This window comes from Anomalospiza imberbis, chromosome 8 (assembly GCF_031753505.1).
Source record: "Anomalospiza imberbis isolate Cuckoo-Finch-1a 21T00152 chromosome 8, ASM3175350v1, whole genome shotgun sequence".
In the NCBI taxonomy this organism is placed as follows: Eukaryota; Metazoa; Chordata; class Aves; order Passeriformes; family Viduidae; genus Anomalospiza; species Anomalospiza imberbis.
In genome coordinates, this window is record NC_089688.1 from 19261229 (window position 1) to 19280553 (window position 19325).

The 19325-nt window shown below is 44.2% G+C and overlaps 1 protein-coding gene and 1 long non-coding RNA gene across 2 annotated transcripts; both read right to left on the reverse strand.

Annotated features, from left to right (window-relative positions):
• Positions 1-7004: 7004 nt before the first annotated feature.
• LOC137478093 (uncharacterized) lies at positions 7005-9903 on the reverse strand. The gene is made up of 3 exons (XR_011001392.1): positions 9861-9903; positions 9434-9521; positions 7005-9010 (listed from the first exon to the last, which is right to left on the reverse strand). It is a non-coding gene; the product is annotated as an uncharacterized lncRNA (long non-coding RNA).
• Positions 9904-15901: 5998 nt separating this feature from the next.
• FGFBP3 (fibroblast growth factor binding protein 3) lies at positions 15902-16809 on the reverse strand. The gene has a single exon (XM_068197643.1). It carries the CDS (start codon positions 16541-16543, stop codon positions 16037-16039), a length of 507 nt encoding a protein of 168 aa, XP_068053744.1. The 5' UTR covers positions 16544-16809; the 3' UTR covers positions 15902-16036.
• Positions 16810-19325: the final 2516 nt, after the last annotated feature.

Below are 19325 nucleotides of genomic sequence, written 5' to 3' on the forward strand. Positions count from 1 at the left end.
TGTACTAAATTATAAACAAAAATTAACTTGAAACAATGGTTTTATACAATACTGCATTCAAACCTAGCAGAAATTGTAATGGTCTATACAGGAACTCATTTTACTAATATTGTGTTCTTTAAAACTCTGCATTTACACTGAAAACGTTTTCATTTGTAAAACTGTAAATAAGAGCTTTTGTACTGGCCTGGTATTTATTTACATTGCTTTGTAATATAAGTGTTTTAGAACTGCAGTCTTGTACAAAATGTTCTTTCCAGATGTTGGTTTGTTCATCTGTGTTTTCTCATGCAAGATAGGTTTGAAAAATCAAAGTTTTTTAAGGTTTTGTCACTTAATTGTTGAGGGAGAAAGCAAATTTTATCTGAAGAGGTTTAGAAATATCCAACTTTAGACTGAATACACAAATTTTTGTTCTGTATTTTTATTTATGAAATATACGTTCCTGAGAATGATGGGCTATGAAAATAGAATGTTCCAGACAAATAGTAAAGTGGTTTTCCACCTACTTCCTAGAGTTGCATATTTTATTTCTGTAAAATGCCTTTTGAAGTTTTTTATTTAACTATAGGTATAGTTAACCTGTATCCTTACTTCAAGGCTAGTAGACCTTGCAAGTTACAGTTTTAGTAAATTATTTTCTTTGAATGTAGATGGAAAATCAACCTCAAGAAGTTCTTTCTTGAGTTTCTCTTGCTTACATTTAAGCCAGGAAGTTAAATAGTTTATTCCTAATATGAGGGCAAGCAACTTGGCCTTTTTTGTATGCTTTTTTTGGTAGATTAATCTACCTGTTGGTGCCCTCAGAATATGAGCATTGCAAGATGGAAATGTTAAAAGCCATCCTCTCATCTCCTGTGTCTCGTCCATGTTAACATTCAAGCTGTGGTTGAAGCAGTTGTGTAGGAGTGTGTTTGTCTGCTTGCAGCTGAGTGGAACTGCTGGGCTGCACCTTCTGCTCCCAGCTCAGCCAGCTGGGAGAGGAAGAGCAGCTCTGCCACAGCAGCAGCTGCCTTTGGTGAGGCCCCTTGCACAGAGGAAGAGTGCAAAAGGTACAGCCCCTGCCCAGGTGTCGTTTGGGGTTCCTGGCTGCACCCCCCGCTCAGTCAGCGCTCTCATAGCTCTCGTGTGTATTCTGCTTGTCTGCCATCTGCAGTTTTTACCTACATATTTCAAAAATATGTAAATACAAATTATAAGTTACTTGGGGTTAAAGTGGGTAGGAGTATATTTTAGTTGTTCAATATTTCTACATACAGAACACTGTCCCAGAAGACAATTTGTTTGCAGGGCATGTTATCTTACCATGGTTTTAAATGTAGTAACTGATCATGATAATGAAATCCTCTTGCTGATGTGGTGGTTATGTGATTATGCTCTATGTAAAAATGTACTTACCCAGTTATGTGAGGAAACAGAATACGATTGCAGAATTCTTGCAGAAAGTAATATTGGCTATGAATAAAAAAGGCTTTGATTTTTAGGTAACTTCTCCCAGCATGTTGCCTGTTCCTTAGGTATAGTAATGCTGGAATTTGTGTTCATGCAAAATCTGTTAATTATGTTTAAAATTTTTTGTTATTGCTAAAATGCTTCATTCTATATGAATGATCACCTAATGTCTTGTAAAATATTGTGGTATGATAGCATTTTAAGTGGTACCACAATGTTGGTTTTGTCTGTTTGGGGATTTTTTGAGCTGGTTTTTTTGCATGACATACCTTGCACTCTGAAGATGGAAGCTGTAATGATTTGATAATACTGACTGTTGAGGTGAACCTTTAATCCCTTGTGCAATTAGTTCTGCTTTACTCATCTTGAAGTGTCTTTACATGTACTGTATGACATTCCATATCCATTTAACACTAAATAAATTTAATTCACTGGTTTTCTGGTAGCTTGGGAGTAATTACAGATGTAGTATGTTAACCCATTGTTTTAAATGTAAGCATGCACAATGCTGTAACAAACTGCGTCACTGGAGGCAAAATTAATTACATTAAATAGAAGAGCTTTTAATGTGGATAAAACCCTGTCAATATTGTGAAAACAAGTAGTTTGATATATGGCTAACTAACTACATTAGCTAGCAGTGAAAATGTTTTAGTAATAAACCCAGAATTCAGCTACAATTTGTGCACTTAAAACTCCATTATATAGTCCAGAACTGAGAAAGAAAACTTGATTACATTGGTTTGGTAAAATGAAAAGTAACCTGAAGAGTCTTACCTTTCAGATAACTGCATGGGTGTGATACATACCTGAGCAACAGCAGAAGGAACTGTTTAGATCACTGGTAGTATTGCAATAAGTAAGTAATTTTATTTCAGTAGGACCATTTATATGGTGGTAGGTTTCCAAAATCAGGTTTGTATAGAAGACTTAAATAGACATGAGCACTAGAGGGCAGGAAAGCAAATGTTTTCTAAGATCAATGGTATTGGAAATCTTTAAAGGGTTTTGGAAACATAACTTCTGATAAAATTGCTCCTGAAAATTCCACCTATCTAGGTTGTAAAAAATTAACTTTCCATTCCTCATTAGATTTGGTTTTGTTTAATTAAATAATTAGTATAGAAAGAAGTGAGACAACTAAGCAAATTGAAAATGTTAGGATCTTTTTGTAAAACTTTATTCATAAGTTACATTTTAGTTCTTAGAAATCAAAAAACAATTCAGCCACACTCTTCTATCTTATGTAATTGAAAAAGTTCATTATCCATACAGTGTGTGGTATAGAGGTATGTTGGCACTCGTTTTGAATGCAAATGACTGTGTATAAAGGAATTGCCACTGTCCTTTCTACCCTGAACTTGCTCATTAGCCATGTGTGTGTCTGTATCTCTGAACACACACACACTTGGTCACTCTCGGAAAAAATAATTTAAAAGAAGTTTTGAAAGTCTATTTTCCTGCAGAACTTCATTGTCAGTGAGAGTGCTGCAGCCTAGGAGTCACATCCCTTTGTGCAGCCAGTCTCCTGAACTGAATATAAATGGATTTTCTCTTTCACTGGAAACAGCCCCATGCATGGCTTTCCTTCTGCCTTCCAGTTTAAAAAAATAGTGTAGAGACTTGATTGGTATTGAGCTGAAGGCTGCCTTCTTGCCTTCAGTGACCTGGCAGTGAGACTGACTGAGGCCTGCCCCTCTCTGGTTCATGGAGCTGTGCTTAAGTTGCAGTAGGAGGTGGAGGTGGTGCCAGCAAGGGAAGTGCTACAGTGGAGGGCATAAGGGGAGGTGTGTCCCTCTTCTTGTCCCTGTGCAGCAAGCATAAGCAGTGGTGCTTCTGAGAGTATCAAGGGGTTTCTTCCCTCTCCCTGTGGCTCACTAGATCAGAAAACGCTACAGGCAGCCAGAGCAAAGCACAGAAGAAAAAGCATGTAGGTGACTGGTTTGAAGATAACAAGTTCTGCCCTAAAATGGGCAAGGTTGGCAACTGAGAGCAGACAGGAGGGAGAGAATAGAAGAAATAATCACCTGCAAAAAAAGAAAGGCAAATTCTACACACACTGAAAAGGCATGTTAGGAATAGCAAATATAATTGTTAGGAATGGCCAAAGTAATCATGGAACATCAGCTTCCCAATTTACATTTGACATAAAAAAAGCAAGCAGACACTGATGCGTGGACATTACGGGGCTCCTTTTGAGAAGAACACACATGTTTTAGAAGGAGAAAGTTGCAGCCAATTCACAACATTAATGTTAGACCTGGGGAAAAGTATGTGCAAGAAAAAGGATTTAAATACCAAAGGCAAATGCACAATAGATCTTCAAAGCTTTGATTTTGAAGCATTGATTTAGCAGGGACAAGCTGAAAACCCCCTGTAGACAGCATAAGAGCAAAGTATGTCACATTAAGTTATCCACTTGGATTCAGTATAGTGGTAGGATGTATATGGGAAGGTGGGGATTTTAATGCAGCCAGGAAATACGAAGAAAGTGGAAGTGACATTCATCTCTCCATCTGCAGTCTTAATAAAACTGGTTCATTTATGAGAGTGTTTCAGCTGGGGTCTTCCTGGGTGGCACCAAAGGTGATTGGAGTGGCTGCTGGCATGTGCAGTGGCACAGCCAGGGGAACACTCCCTTGCAGAGTTTTTAAGCTAGGACCATTAGCAGTTCTCAAAAGACCACAGCAGAAGTATTTGCACACCTTAACATGTAAAACAAATGTGAATTGTTTAAGGAGCAAAAGAAGATGCACCAGTGCCTAAGAATGCGTGATTGAGGCCTTTTATAGTTGGAAAAGCACCTTCATGTCACCTGCTAATACTGTATACAGATCTGGAGTGGTGCATGTGGGGAAGGATTAATATTGAATAGTGTGGCTGATAGAAGTAGCCTGAGAAATGGACTAGGAACTAGTTGTCTTTTTCAGGGCCAGAGGTGTCTGGCTTTGTGTTGTCCAGCTGCTCTTCAGAAAGGTAACCTTTGTGAGCAATGCATTTGGAAGCTTATTTCACATGAAATTTATTCATTCATATTTATTTATTTCACAAGAAATGTGTTCAATTTTGTGGGGCTGTGGGCATCATAGATCAATAGATGTGTACAGAATTAGAATTTCTTGCTAGCCTCATAAAGAAGCTGGTAAGTAAATTAAGCAGGTAAATTAACCAAATAGGTTGGACTTAATCTTCGAGGGCTTTTCCAGTCTTACTGATTCTGTGATTCTATGAAAGGAAAAAGCAGATTTTGTTGCAAAAATGAGTAACAGTGAATCAATTTGTCTGTATAATATTTATGACCCAACTGAGGGGGATATTGTATCTAAGAGCTTTTTAGTCAAAGTAGAAGCTGACAGCAGTTACATTAAGTATAGCTTTAATTAATGATAGAGTGAGCTGCTAAGTAGTCCAAAAGAGTCATCTTCAAATAAATAAACCTGTATATGATGACCAATGTCTGATCATGGTTCCCTATTTGAAAGTATTTTACTGAAGCATTGCAAACATGAAATTAGCTATTTAGATTTGAAATTAAAGAGGTTTACTTTGAATAATAAGTATTCATTAGAGCACTTGTTTTCATCAAACAAAGTCTAATTCAGTATTTAGGGAAAAAACCTACTTAGCAGTTGGGTACTAAAACTTCAAGATTTGTGAATAATCAAAAAATACATAAATAAGTGCAATTTCTACAGACAGCAGCATAGTTCCAGTAATAACATGAGGTTCCTGAAGCACATTGTGTCAAAGGTGTTATTGAATGCAAAGATTCTAAACCAAGACAGTGAAATAAATATGACTTCAAACGAAATGGGCTAATGTTAAAGCTTATTTCAAAAGATTAGGAATGTGAAAATGCACTAGAAACTGCAAAATGATAGGTTTTAAGAAAACATTCTCCTATTGGGAGTAAATCTTTGAATGGAGAACCATTTAGCACATTATAGAGAGGTGGGTTTCTGAAGGTGCAGAACAGACCTTGAGAAAAAAATGGGGTTTAAAAAAAAGGAAGGGAACAGAGGTGTGGGTGTGCAATTGACTGAGCATCTCAGAGTGGTGGCAACTGCATTAACAGAGAAAATCAGGTCAGTGGTGCACCACAAGGTCAAGGAAATAGTCTACACTAAATTAGAGTGAAAGGCACCAAGTGTCTTGATAAGGAGGAAAAATTAGAGAAACATGCTGCTCTTGAGCATGTCAGATTGCTGAATTTCTGAAATAAAAAACTTACAAGGAGCCTTCTGGCCAACATCCTACATATATATATGTCTTGTAAGCATTTTGAGCAGCTTTAAAAGCCTCTTGGCATTTGTATAATTAGATTCAAAATGAGGTGGAGAGGCAGAATGTTGAGCTAGCTCATTTCAAGCAATTCTCAATAGTAGCACAGAGCAGATAAGTCCTGGGGGGAATTCTAATGGGAAACCCCATTTTGGATAGGACTGGACAAATACGGAAACCTGCTTTTTTATGTAATTGTATATTAAACCATGCTCCAAAGCACTTCTGAAATACCACCTGCTATTAAAAGTATTCTTAGTCAATTACAAATTTGGAAACACTAATAAAAACAACAGATATTTATAAAATGCAGAAAGAAATAATAGTAATTTCAGACCTGGAGCAGTTAAGTGGAATATTTCAGTTAAAAGGAAAATTTCACACCTAGTGTAAATAGATTTCTTCAGGGACATGCTTTAAAGTTTTGGATAGTTTTATTCATGTGAGTCACATGTGTCAGCTGTAGGGACATAGTCCAGCAGAAATACTGAAATCATGACAACATTTTGCAAGAGATATGAGAACCTTGTGGCAAATTTTAAAAGCCAAGGACTCATATAAAATAGTCCATAAACTCTCGGGTTTAGGCATGCCTCCTCTATGTCTTCTGAGACTTCCCTCCCCTTTCTCAGAAATACTAGCTGTTCAGTAAAGCAGTTGAACAAAATGTATGAGTTAAATATTTCATATATCAAGTTTCAGTTGTGTTTAGTTTTTTGTAAAGAAGAAAGAATAATGGTGACTTTGTACAATTAATAGCTTAGATATTATTGTGTGATAGGGTGCATTGTTATGTACTACAGATGTTTTACTGCAATATCAATAAAATAACATGTTTTCCTTTAAAAAAAGAAACAAACAAACTACAAAATAGTGTTTAATATGTCTCCTCCGCTGGATGGAATTTATAGTACTTAGTTTCTGGAGTTTGTGGTTCAGCATCTTTTCCCTACTTAAAATAGTGGGTTTAGACTCACTGACCTACTAGTTTTAGCATAATGAATTATTTCATATCTGTAAACACACATTTGCCTCTTAATTCTGTTAGTCTCCAGAAAATTAATCAGAACTATATTAATACCATAATTTAGCAATAGTGATTTAAGGTTATTGAGTTGGAATAGTTCTCATCAGACGCAATGCATTCTCCCTTGTCATATCTAATTCTAATGGTAAAATGCAACCAGGATTTCCCAAGCAAATTCATTATGTCCTTAAGTTTTAAAAATGACTTTATTCACGTTTGCTTCTTTTTTACAGCCTTATCTCTTTAGACCCATCAGAATTATTTAGCTGTGGCTGCCTTTTGCACCTTCTCCCTTGTTGCAGAGAGCAGGGATTTGCCAGCATTAAGCACCTCAGCTTCTCGGTTCAGAGCCTGCCCCTCTCTAGACCCTCTAAACAAGCATGAGAAATCTATTCTGTGGGACTGCAGCTTCATGATCTAAAATGAAGTGATGTGGTATAATTTTGTCTCATTTCCTTTTTCAGCCCAACACCATAATAAAGCGATTTGACATGGAGTTCTGTGATAGTCACAATATCCATTGAGAAGCTGAAAGACATTTCAGTTCATAAAAGTCAGGTTCATCCACCTTGCTCCCAGGTAACTTCACACAAAAATATCTGCTGTGGTGCTTTCAGTATACAGCTTTTAAAAGCAAATTATTACAAAATAATTTGGAAAACCTGGAATGGTTTAGGTAGGAGGGAACCTTTAAAGCTCATCTAGTCCAAACCCTTGCCATGAGCAGGGACATCTTCAACTATGTCATCAGGTTGCTGAGAGCTCTGTCCAACTTGAATGTTTCCAGGGATGGATGATCTACCACCCCCCTGAGCAACCTGTGCTACCATTTTACCACCTCATTGTAAAAATTAGATTAATTCTGGCTGGTATTAAAGAAGTTATATTACAAGTGGTAATTTTAAAGCTTGTATTTGAGAAGGGTAAAATGAGTATATTCTAGAGATAATTTATTTACAGACCTTTGCTTGCTTTAAAAGAGAATGTTTCTATTCTAAATGTTAAATCTTAGGAGTAAGATCACATCATAATAAAGGTGTTTGCTCTTTTAAGTAGTTTGAAGTAAGTAAATACTACCTGAGAGAAAAGGACCTATTTCCAGCTTGTATTTATAATTTAGGATTAAAAAACTTAATTTGGAAAACATACACCGCTAACTGTTGAGAACAAGGTAGACTAATCTGCTTGCTGCTGATGAAAAATGCATGTGGAATCTGCAGCTCCATATGTGGAAAGCAGGACAACCAAGACCACCAGTTCTGCCAATCAGTCATTCACATTTCCCACTGTTTTCCTCTATTGTAGCAAAATGTGAGAAGCTGCCCTCGGGCCACACAAACAATGTTCTTTATTGGTCTTTACTGAGGCATGATCGGGCATCTATGCAGAGACTGCCAGCCTCAAAGAAGTGCTAGTGGATGACATCTGCCAGCCTGGCTTTGCTACAGATAGATTTATGAGCTGTGAAAGATGGTCAAATTAACATCTTATGCATTCTTGATAGGATTAGGGTTTCTGGGCCATGCAGCCATTTGCATATTGCCCTGACTTACCACATCAGTATTGTGTTTGTGGCTCATTTTAATAGATTGGGAGGCAGTGGGAGCTTTCTCCCTTCACATCCTACTGCTTTTCCAGTCAGTCTTGGCAGTGGCATGGCTGTGTTGGTTTAACAGACCTAACAGAAATCATACTTCTTGCTCTGACTTCTTCCGGCTACAACCTTAATGCAACTCAAGAGCAGCAGCAGCTGTAAAAGCCATTTTGCTCAGGGAAGGATGCTCTTCACTGGGGTGAGCTCGCGCAGACACACACATGAAGTTGAATGATAATGCATTTCTGTGAGAGTCCACAAAAGTTGTCCCTAGAAATTAAAGAGACATCTGGCAGGAGCTACCTTTCTACAGCCTCAAGCAATTGAAGGTCTTGGAAAGGTTAATTTACCAATAGAAATGTAGCTGAAAACTGTTAGCCTTAAATCTCTGTCCCTTCACCCCCTCCCCACACAAGACTTAGACCACTCTTTTTTTCTTTTTTCTTTTCTTTTATATTTATTTATAAATGGTGATCATCCAGTATAGGTAAAATGTAGTTTGTGTTTGTCACTAGACAGGAGATGGCTTCAGTTTGCTCTGTGTGTTGAGTGACAATGGCCACACACCCCTCACAATATTCCCCAGCCTTGGGGTGCCCGTGTGGGATAACTGTGTTAACAGCAGAATCCTGTGCTGAACAGGATACCTAAGGTGCCTAGAAAAGAGAGGGTATCCTACAAAACACTGTTTTGCATTTACAAAGAATATTTACATGTACTTACTCCTTACCTAGACTGTAATAATAAAAAAATAAATGAGCTATCATTTTTCAGGAAATTATGGCTTTTCCAGCCTTATCTTCTAAGTTGTCTATGCCAATTTTTTACTCTCGCTTTCACTGATTTAAAATTAGCTGGTACTTCCTCTCAAGTGCGAATGACTTCTACTGCAACTGATGTGTGATGGAAATATTTTCATTAACCTCATTCAGGGGTTAGCTCCAAATTTCCCACAAGAAGTCTACTCCACACTGGCACCTTAGTTTGAATAATTTGAAAGGAACTAGCACTGTTGAGAGTCCCACCACTCACCACTCCATCAGGTTGTGGGCAGAGGAATTACAGAGGTGGAAGCGTACGTGAGCATCAGAGTCTGATCTCCTGAGGCAGCAGAGAGCGCGAAGAAGGCAATGAAACATCTGCACAATCACTGCAGGTGAGGAGCACCTACGTAAAAGGCAGACCAAGCTGTGGCTGATTATATTGTGGTATCATTAGGCATATATGTCTTTTTGTGATGTTATTTCATGACTAAGCCATGTTTACCACATGGGCACATTAAAAGGAAGAAAGAACCAGTGCCAGGAGATTTGGGCTCTCCCCACCAGCCTGGTGCTGGCAGAAAGGGCCAGATGGCTCCTCTTGGTGTCCCAGTCCTGTGTTTTCCTCATAGGTGTCCCCTGCATATGGCTGGCCCCCACCCCAGGGCTACTCATCTCCCAGAAATGAAAACAGAAGCTTTGTCTCCCTTGGGTCTATAATAACTTCTTTTTTAAACCAAACTACTTTTTGTTTTCTGCTGCTGTTTTCCTATATGACCACGGCCCCACGATGTTCCCAGCTCAGAGATGCCCATGGAAAGAAGCCGTCCGGTTCCCGCTGCCATTTGCCGTGGCCCGACAAAGCTGTACCGAGCCCCCGAGGCCATTGAGATGCTGTCGGTGTGTCCGTGTGTGGCGGGGCGGGGGCTGCAGGCGTTCATTGGCCCCGTGCTGGGTGGGATGACATCGGGCCCCGCTTTCCATAGGGCCCCCAGCTTGCCCCGACGTCTGCTGAGGGCTGCGAGAGAATAGAGCTGAGGGGAGAAAACCATCACACTACACCCTCTCGGCTCCAATGAGAGCACAGGCAGCTTCAGCCAGGGATAAAAGAACTTTAAAAAAAAGAGACTGTAGTCTTGGAGCTGCTATTAACGGGAGATGAATTGCAAGAGACCATTTCATGCCCAGGGACTTCAGAGAGCCGCATCCCCAAGAGCCATTAGCTCTCAGCGAGAGTCGTGCTGAAGCCCTTTGCTGTCAGGACAGAAGCATGCATATAAATTTTATACCATTTGTCTTTGGGCAGAAACAAAAGATCAGCTCGAAATCCTCAGCATCTTGTCTTGGCTAACACAAAATAATACTGTCTTGTGTGGCTGTCTTGTTACTCTTTTCCAATCAAAAGAATACCGGTGATAAATTTATTCATAATTTTGGAAGGTTTTGCTCTTAAAATTTAAAAAAAAGCAGGAAAGACATGGAGTTGAGGCTATATTTACTCCTGTTAGTGCAAATCATGCTGCTGCTAAGGATCGTGACTTTGGGAAGTGCACAGTACTTTTTTAAATTGAAAAGAAACACAGTTTTAAAAGGTTTGCCATTACACTTTCTTCTCCTGCATTTCACTAAACTAACTCTGAGGATGATACGTTGCATGTATTTTGTAGTTACAACTGCAGTGTGAAAAAATTAATTAATTGGGATTTTTCTGTTCTTTTTCAACCAAGAATACAAGCTCATAGACATTTTGACACCTAAGACTTTAATTTACTCATGAGAGAATATCTGCTGGGTCCAGTAGTCAGATTGAATACAGGTTCTGTAAATAATCTGGAGAATTAAATGCTTTAAGACAATTTTTATTAAATTAAGAATGTGTGCTTAAGTAGATATTGCATACAATTTTGTATTTTAGGATTTGGATATCTATAATTGAGCCATATTTTGTCCTATGGATTTCCTTTGTTAAATAGATATTTTAGTACTTTCTGAATTGTAATAAGAAATTAATTCTGTGTTTTACCATGATGCTTCCATCAAACATTTTCTCATTTTATGCCAGAAAATAATGTTATGTTAGAGCCTAAAATTAACTACAACTTAGTCCTAAGAAGTCTTATTTTACGTGGAGCAATTATTCCTAGGTTTCCTCTAACAGATGAAGACGAAAGCTTCTCCACCTGGTCCAACAGCTCTGGTGTGGCTGTAAAATGGGTGAGCGAGCTGCCGAGGTGCTGGTGTGGGACGGGGCAGTGCGTGCCCCAGCAGGCAGCAGAGCCCTTGTTAAATGAGAGCCTGTGCCTGTCCCGGCTGCAAGGACAGAGCTCTGAAATATACCTATAAAGAGATACCGTAGTTATTTATTTATTTATTTTTAATTTATTGATCTCTCTGTGAAGCAGCTGCGTGTTTCCCTGGGGTGCTGGGACCCTGGGGGCCAAGGCTCCGTGTTTGTCCCTTCTGCCCAGGGCTGAGAGATCCGGGAGGCTGCCAGGGCTGTGTGCCGTGCGGGGGCTGCCCAGGGCTGTGTGCCGTGCGGGGGCTGCCAGGGCTGTGTGCCGTGGGAGTGCTGCCCGGGGCTGTGTGCCGTGCGGGGGCTGCCCAGGGCTGAGAGAGCCGTGGGAGCGCTGCCCAGGGCTGAGAGAGCCGGGGTGCTGCCAGGGCTGTGTGCCGTGCGGGGGCTGCCAGGGCTGTGTGCCGTGGGAGTGCTGCCCGGGGCTGTGTGCCGTGCGGGGGCTGCCCAGGGCTGAGAGAGCCGGGGTGCTGCCAGGGCTGTGTGCCGTGCGGGCGCTGCCCAGGGCTGAGAGAGCCGGGGGGCTGCCAGGGCTGTGTGCCGTGCGGGCGCTGCCCAGGGCTGAGAGAGCCGGGGGGCTGCCCAGGGCTGTGTGCCGTGCGGGGGCTGCCCGGGGCTGAGAGAGCCGGGGGGCTGCCCGGGGCTGTGTGCCGTGCGGGGGCTGCCCGGGGCTGAGAGAGCCGGGGGGCTGCCCGGGGCTGTGTGCCGTGCGGGGGCTGCCCGGGGCTGAGAGAGCCGGGGGGCTGCCCGGGGCTGTGTGCCGTGGGAGGGCTGCCCGGGGCTGTGTGCCGTGCGGGGGCTGCCCGGGGCTGTGTGCCGTGGGAGGGCTGCCCGGGGCTGTGTGCCGTGCGGGGGCTGCCCGGGGCTGTGTGCCGTGGGAGGGCTGCCCGGGGCTGTGTGCCGTGGGAGGGCTGCCCGGGGCTGTGTGCCGTGGGAGTGCTGCCCAGGGCTGTGTGCCGTGGGAGGGCTGCCCGGGGCTGTGTGCCGTGCGGGGGCTGCGGCAGAGTCCGTCACAGCCGCTACTCGGGCCGTGCCGCTCTCGACCATCGGCACTGCGGGCTCAGCGCGGCCTGCGCCTCCAAGAAATGTGCATCGTTTACCTGCTGAGGGCTTGAAATAAATTGAGAAAAGTATCTGAGAGGCAGTGCAGCCTGTCCACATTTCACAGGGAACAGCACAGACCGGCTGAGGCTAAGCCCTAAAAGTATTTCTTTTAAAGCTGTAGATATTTTACTTGTACTTAACAGATCCCTTCCACATAACGAAGGAGTGTGAGGGCTGAGAGAATTAATCTAAACTCTGTAATACTGTACAGTTAAAAGCCTCTTTCATGTAGCTGTGTTCATGAACTGAGCTTGGAATTCTTAAAAAATCCAGATTATTACAGAGGAGGGGATTTGTTGTTTGGCAAATTGACAAAGCCTGCCATTCACTCACCTCGTATGCTGCTTGGCTTTACGGTACGTCTTAGATAGGGTTCACAGCACAAGGGAGGCCTGAAATATGTCAGGGACAATTAAAGAGAGATTCCCAAAGATTTCAGTTTCCATTATCCAATGAGCTCCGGCTTGAATAGTTGCTTTTTAAATTTTTAATTTCTTTTTATTCTTTCTGTGTCTCCACCTTATTCTTATTTGCTAATAGTCTGATGACTTTTAAATTGCACCACAAACCTCCAAAAACATTGCATCCCTTCACAGGCGTAGCACAGGCTGGTCGTAAACTCAAGTAGGAAACATCAGTGTCAAAATTACATGTGGAAACATTAATATGCAAGTACAGGCAAGTACAGCTGGTAGAGCTGAGGGTTGAGCTATGACTGCCTGAGCAGATTTCACTTGTAAAACCTCTGAATTCAGAGGAATGAATAAAGATTGAGAGGGAAAATCAGCATCTTCCAGAAGGAAGTGCCTAGTGCAGAACCCAGGAAAGAGTAATCTCTGTTGTGGACTGGGACAAAAGACTGAACTGCTCCAAGTCTGGGGTCTACAACTCCAGATCTATTGTGAGACAAGCTCTGCTCAGGCAGTGATGAAAGAGTAATTTCATTCCATTTATTAATTTTTGATGTCATTTTACAGGAAAGAATTGCTACACACAGCAAGATGGCTTACTGCCTTCTTTAACCTTGCAAAATACAGTGACATCTTATTGTTCATTCAAAATCAGAAGATGGTGAAAGGGAGATTAATGCTATTTAATAGGATCAAGGGCTTTCTACATATAAAGAGAGCAATTAAAGCCAGATGCACTAATTGTATGCCCAGATTCAGCATCACTCATTTTTCTCCAAAGGAAAATCAGGAAATGGTATTGCCAGCTTTTGAGGTTCTGTTGGAACCTCCAGATACAGAGGAAAGAATACAGATACAGCCAGAGGAAAGAATATAATGCTGTGTGCAATATGGCACAAAGATGGTTTTTGTTGTTGTTGGGTTTTTTGGTTTGGTTTTGGTTTTTTTGGGTTTTTTTGGGTGTGTTTTTTTTTTGGGGTTTTTTTTTTTTTTTTTTTTTTTTTGCCTCTGAAAACTTCCTGAGTTAGAGCTCCCAGAATTAATCTCCAGGAGCTAAAATGTCAATCATTTGGGTTTTTTTCAAGGTAGCTTATGCTTTTCCTTGAAAAACAAACCTAGTGTCCTGATACGTCAGCTGGCAGCACCCTTGTCATGACAGCCCAAGCAGCAGCTGCACATGGGAAAAGTTAATTATTCCCAGCACCACCTTCCTCTGGGAGGGAAGAGTTTATCAGGTCGACAGGATTAACAGTCAGGGTTTGGGCCTGCCAGGTTGGCCACACAGGCTCTTCTTGCTGAGGACAGTCAGGAGGTGCTGAAGAAGGAGCCAGCCAAGATCTTCATTTGATGACAGGAGCCAGCCAAGCCGGGACCCAGAGCAGTGGTGAAGGACTGCCACAGCTGCAATGGGAGAGCAGAGGTAAAGGGTGGCTGCAGAGTAGCTGCATGGACAGACAGATCAGGGAGCTGAACTAATCCAGGGGTGGGAAGTGTAATGAGTACGTCTTATGGAGCTGCCACGGGACTAAAAGGAATCGTTTCTGTTGGAAGTGAAGATCTTGGCTACAAAGTGTTTCTGGTTTGGTTGCCTTAGCTAGTGGTGGCAGATGTTTTCCAGTCATGGGAGAGGATGAAAATGTTGAGATAGGAAGCAAAAAGCCATCCCCTTAAAAACAAATCTGAGGATATCACTATGGTTTCCCAGCCTTGGGGATCTGCAGATAAGTTTGTCAGTAGAAAAACTGAGTATTTGTTTGTTATTCAGCACTAAGCTTTAGTGCTATTAACCACAGTAAATGTAATTAATACAGTCTTGTGGGTTGTTGTATTTTATTAGTTAGTAGTGCTAAAAGGAAGCCTTTGAGCTATTTTGGAGACCAGGGGAAATATTGTGGTTAAACATAGAGAAAGGGATCCTCTCCTTTCTTCTCCCTCATGGGTAAACAATGAATTTGTTCAGAGTTCCTAGTTGGGTTTTCAAATGCAGAGTGATGTGGGTAATCAGCTTGGTTGCCATGGTGCTCCACCTTTGCATCTGATGGTGAGAAATACAAGCTCTAGCAGCACTGCACAAAGCTGCTGTGCCCAGACCATGGAAGTAAAACAAAGCTGAGCATTATCACAAGGTACTGTGCAATGCTCTGGCCAGCAGCCCACTCTGTGGCTGCTTGCGTGACAGGCACATAAAGGAAAAGTGAGCAGTCATTAAAAAAAATAGTCATTCAGATCACATTCAGTGATGATGAAGCTTTTGCATAGTGCTTGCATAGAGCATTATCCAGCTATTTGCTGTCAAGGAAATTGGCACTAAGAGTTGCATGCAACAGTCCAGATCCTTGTGAGAGCCACTGGGAAGATCCTGATTAGTTCTTAGTGGCCTTCTCACAGCCATCCTTAAAACCATACAGAAAGTCTGCAACTGTTCCTGGTCATAGGCAGATGTCTAGGGCTGTGTAGGACCCCAGACAGCTGAGGGAAACTAGCTTTCCTTACCAAAATGTACCCCATTTTGTGTGGATAAAGTATCTCTCAAACTCCTCTTTCCCCAGGTAAAACAACTTGACTATTTAAACACTATGCATTAGCTGGGTGAAATATCATTCATCTCCTAAATCCAGTTCCTGTACCTAGATGCTTCTGAGTTTCTCAACTTTTCATAGCTGGTTTCTTACCCAGCCCTGTTCAGGTTCTTCTTTGGAGATAGCTGCCCAAGTGTTCTGTGGGAAAGAGGACAGGACTGGTTCATGTAGCTTGTGAAATCTCTGTCAGCAAGAAAGGTTTTCTAGGACTTATTTTCAGTAAGGTCTCAGTAATTTCTTATTCTGGTATAAATGTATGGTTTTCTACTTACAGTTACACTGGCGATTCCAGTGTAATTTTAACTCACCCGGGTGAGTTACACACTAACAGCGCTGCATATGTTAAAGGGCTTTGACGAGACAGAGAATTACGCGAACTTCTTGTCACAAAATAGTTACGGTTTTATTGGGGAGTAAAAGAGGAGAGTGGACAAAGTCAGGGGGCATTGGCGGCGGTGGCTGAGGGGAGGCGAGGCCGGGAGTGTTCGCACGCGGAGCCCGGGCGGCCGCGCTCCCTCCCGCTGGCCGGAGCGGCTCAGCCCTCCCAGAAGCTGACGAAGAAGCTGCAGAGCGAGTGCCACCGCTCGGCGCAGTAGGTCTGCGCGGGGTCCTCGGTGGGCTCCGGGCCGGGGGCCGGCGAGGCCGGGCGGGGGTCGGGCAGCAGGCGCAGCTGCGCCTCGGGCGGCGCCTGGCCCGGGCCGCAGAGGCGGGCGCTGAGCGGCGCTCCCGGGGCGCAGGGGTGCCGCCGCCGCCGCAGCCGGGACAGGATCTGCCGCCAGTACTGGCGGCTGCGGGCGCCGAAGGCCGGGCAGCGCCGCGGCTCCCCGCGGTAGGCGCAGCTCTGCGCCGCCCCGCCGCCCGCCGCCCGGCAGCTCAGCCGCAGCTCGCTGGCCCCCGCCGCCGAGCGCAGCTCCCAGCGGCACCGGTGCTGCTCCGGCGTGGAGAACCGCCCCGCCCGCGCCTCCTCCGCCGCCTCCCGGTCCGCGCCGCCGGCGGCGGCCCCCAGGGCGGCCAGGACCAGCAGCGCCAGGAGCAGCCTCATCCTCGGCGTGCCTCAGCGACGGGGCGTCCCGGCGCGGGGCCCGCCTTCCCGCCGCATCTTCCGCGCCCTGCGGACACACGGACCGTGGCTGGCGGTGCCCCGGCGGGAGCGCAGCCCCCGGGGACGCGCGAGACTGAGCCGGGCGCGGAGCGGGCTTATCCCTCCAGACTTGTAACCCCCGGGGCTTCTAGTTCGTGTCCGTCCATCCTTCAGCTACGTCCCGGGACCACCCCGGCCAGGAAGCCGTAACTGAACGGCATCAGCCGGAGCCCGCACTCTCTGGCTGCGGCATCACAGCTGCGAAGGGCATCAGACCCGTCTAGGGGCAACCCCGTCCTTTCCCCCGCACCCGGTTTTCCCCACGCACCTCGGTGTTTTCCGCCCTGTCCCGAGGCACTCACGATGAGCCGTGCGGTGCGTGGCGCTGCGGGGACAGGCGTGCGCGGCGGCTCCGCGCTCCCCGGCTGCCCGCGGCGGGCCCGGCACGGGGGTTATCAATGCTCGGGGACTGCCCCCGCCGACGCCCCTCCCCGGCCGCCGCCCGCGGGGGGACAGCGCGGGGACGCGCCGGGAGCGCTGTGCCTCGACGGCACCGGCTCGCAGGAAATCGCCGGACACACTCGCGCTTTGTTCGAGGAAGCCGCACGCCGGTACCACAAAGCCATCCCGCAACTGCGGTCCCCTTCCGAGGTGGCGAGGGGAGTCTGGGAGCCGAGCTGGGCTGCGGCAGCTCTCCTGTGCGGGCATCCTCCGGCGGCGTGGGGACAATGGGCGTGCGCCTGGTGCATGGGAGTCAATTTATTTATTTTCCTTTGCAATTGATGAAGGCAAAGGGATTCTCGTTTCGGAAGTAGAATATCAGTGTGGATTATTTAGGATGATTTTTTTTTTAATGTGTTAAGAGTCTTCTCCATAGGGTGTGTTTAAAAAATGCCAGAAGTTTCAAGAGAGCGTAACCTTCACAAGAGAGATGTAACCTTTACGTTAGTGCAAGTTTGGGGATGGGATATCAGACACCAGTTTCAGAAATCTCTTTCAGAATTAGGATCTCAAAACTCAAATGTACTTCTCTTTCATGGGTGGTGATGTACTTTGCACATCTGTTCCAAACTTCTTATTCTTCTGACCCTGTCATTCAATGATGACAGGCCCTCAAGTTACCAGCAGCTCCCTGCTGCCCTTGCAGTATTGGATGAACAGATCAAGAACAGCCCTGCCCAGAAGGACTCGGGAGTGCTGATGGATGAGGGGCTGGATATGGCCCAGCAATGTGCACTGACAGCCCAGAAAGCCAAATTTGTCCTGGGCTGCATCCAAAGCAGCGTGGCCAGCAGGGTGAGGGAGGGGATTCTGCCCCTCTGTGAGATCCCAGCTGGAACACTGCATCCAGCTCTGGGGTCCCAGCACAGGACAGAAATGCACCTGTTGGAGTGGGACTAGAGGAGGGCCATTAAGATAGAGGGCTGGAAGACATCTGTCACAAAAAGGAGAAAGATGGGGAAAAACTTTTTGCAGGGCCTGTTGTGATAGGACAAGGGATAATTAGTTTAAACTAAAAGAGAGCAGATTTAGATAGATGTAAAGAAGCATCTTCTTACAATTAGTGTAGTGAGACACTGGAACAGGTTTCCCTGGGAGTCTGTAGATGCCCCATCCCTGGAAAGATTTGAGGCCAGGCTGGACAGGCTCTGAGCAATCTGATCTGGTTGAGGATGTCCCAGGTTGTTGAAGGGGCTGAACTAGGAGACCTTGAAAATTCCCTCACAACCCAAACCATTATATGATATGACTCATACTATGGTATGACAAGAACAGTTGATATTGACTCACTGATCTTTTTGTGCTATTAGTCCTGAAAATGAAAGACTGAGAATGACTGCTGGAGAAGAGGTGGGATTCTCTAATTCAGGAGTGGGGGAGCATTTTCAGGTAGCTCTCCCACTTCCTTACTGCCTTGCATAGCTAGAGCTCTCCCTGGTTGGTTGTTTGGAGTGGGAGAAAAACAGCAGAGGACAGAGGACCATGAGAAGAAAATAAAATATCTTGGGCAACAAACCATAGGAGAGGGTTTACAACCAAGAATCTTGAGAGGAAGCTGCCTGGAGTTACATACATATCTCTGAAGGACAAGGCTGATCTGACTGTTAGCTGTGTAGCTCCTTTTCCAGCATGCCACATTGTCTATTTCACTTTCATGTGTGCTGAGGACTCTCTATGGGCTGTAGGAGGAATCTTGGCCTCTGACTGTGGGCTGTGGGTACCATGAGGGATCATAAAGGACTTCACTGTGACTTTTAAAATCTTCTATGGCTCCAGTGAGCACAAGGCACATCATATGCCTTGGCTTATTAGTTCACCAAACATTGGAGTTGCTTTCAAATTAAGTTCTGACCACCTGTAATGGTTACATATTATTGTTATGGTTATGTAATGGTTATGTATTATTACACTGAGATCTCTGTCCATTTCCATGCAGTGTGAAATGGAGTTGTGTAATATGTTTGATATAGTTTTTGTAGTAGATTGTCCTAAGTGTATCACCTTTGAAGGAAAATATTACTGTGTGTTTTAAGGAGCACGTTGCTGTTATATTTTTGGGACAATTTACTTTACATCTCATACAAGTCATTAAACTTCAGGAGCTAAGGAAAGAAAATAAACCAGAATGAGATTTCTCTAGCCTACTCATACAATAACTAATCTTCCTTAATATTCTTTGTCACGTTCTCCTGCTCCTATATTTACACACACATTTCCCTCCATGATTGTGACTTCTCTTTTG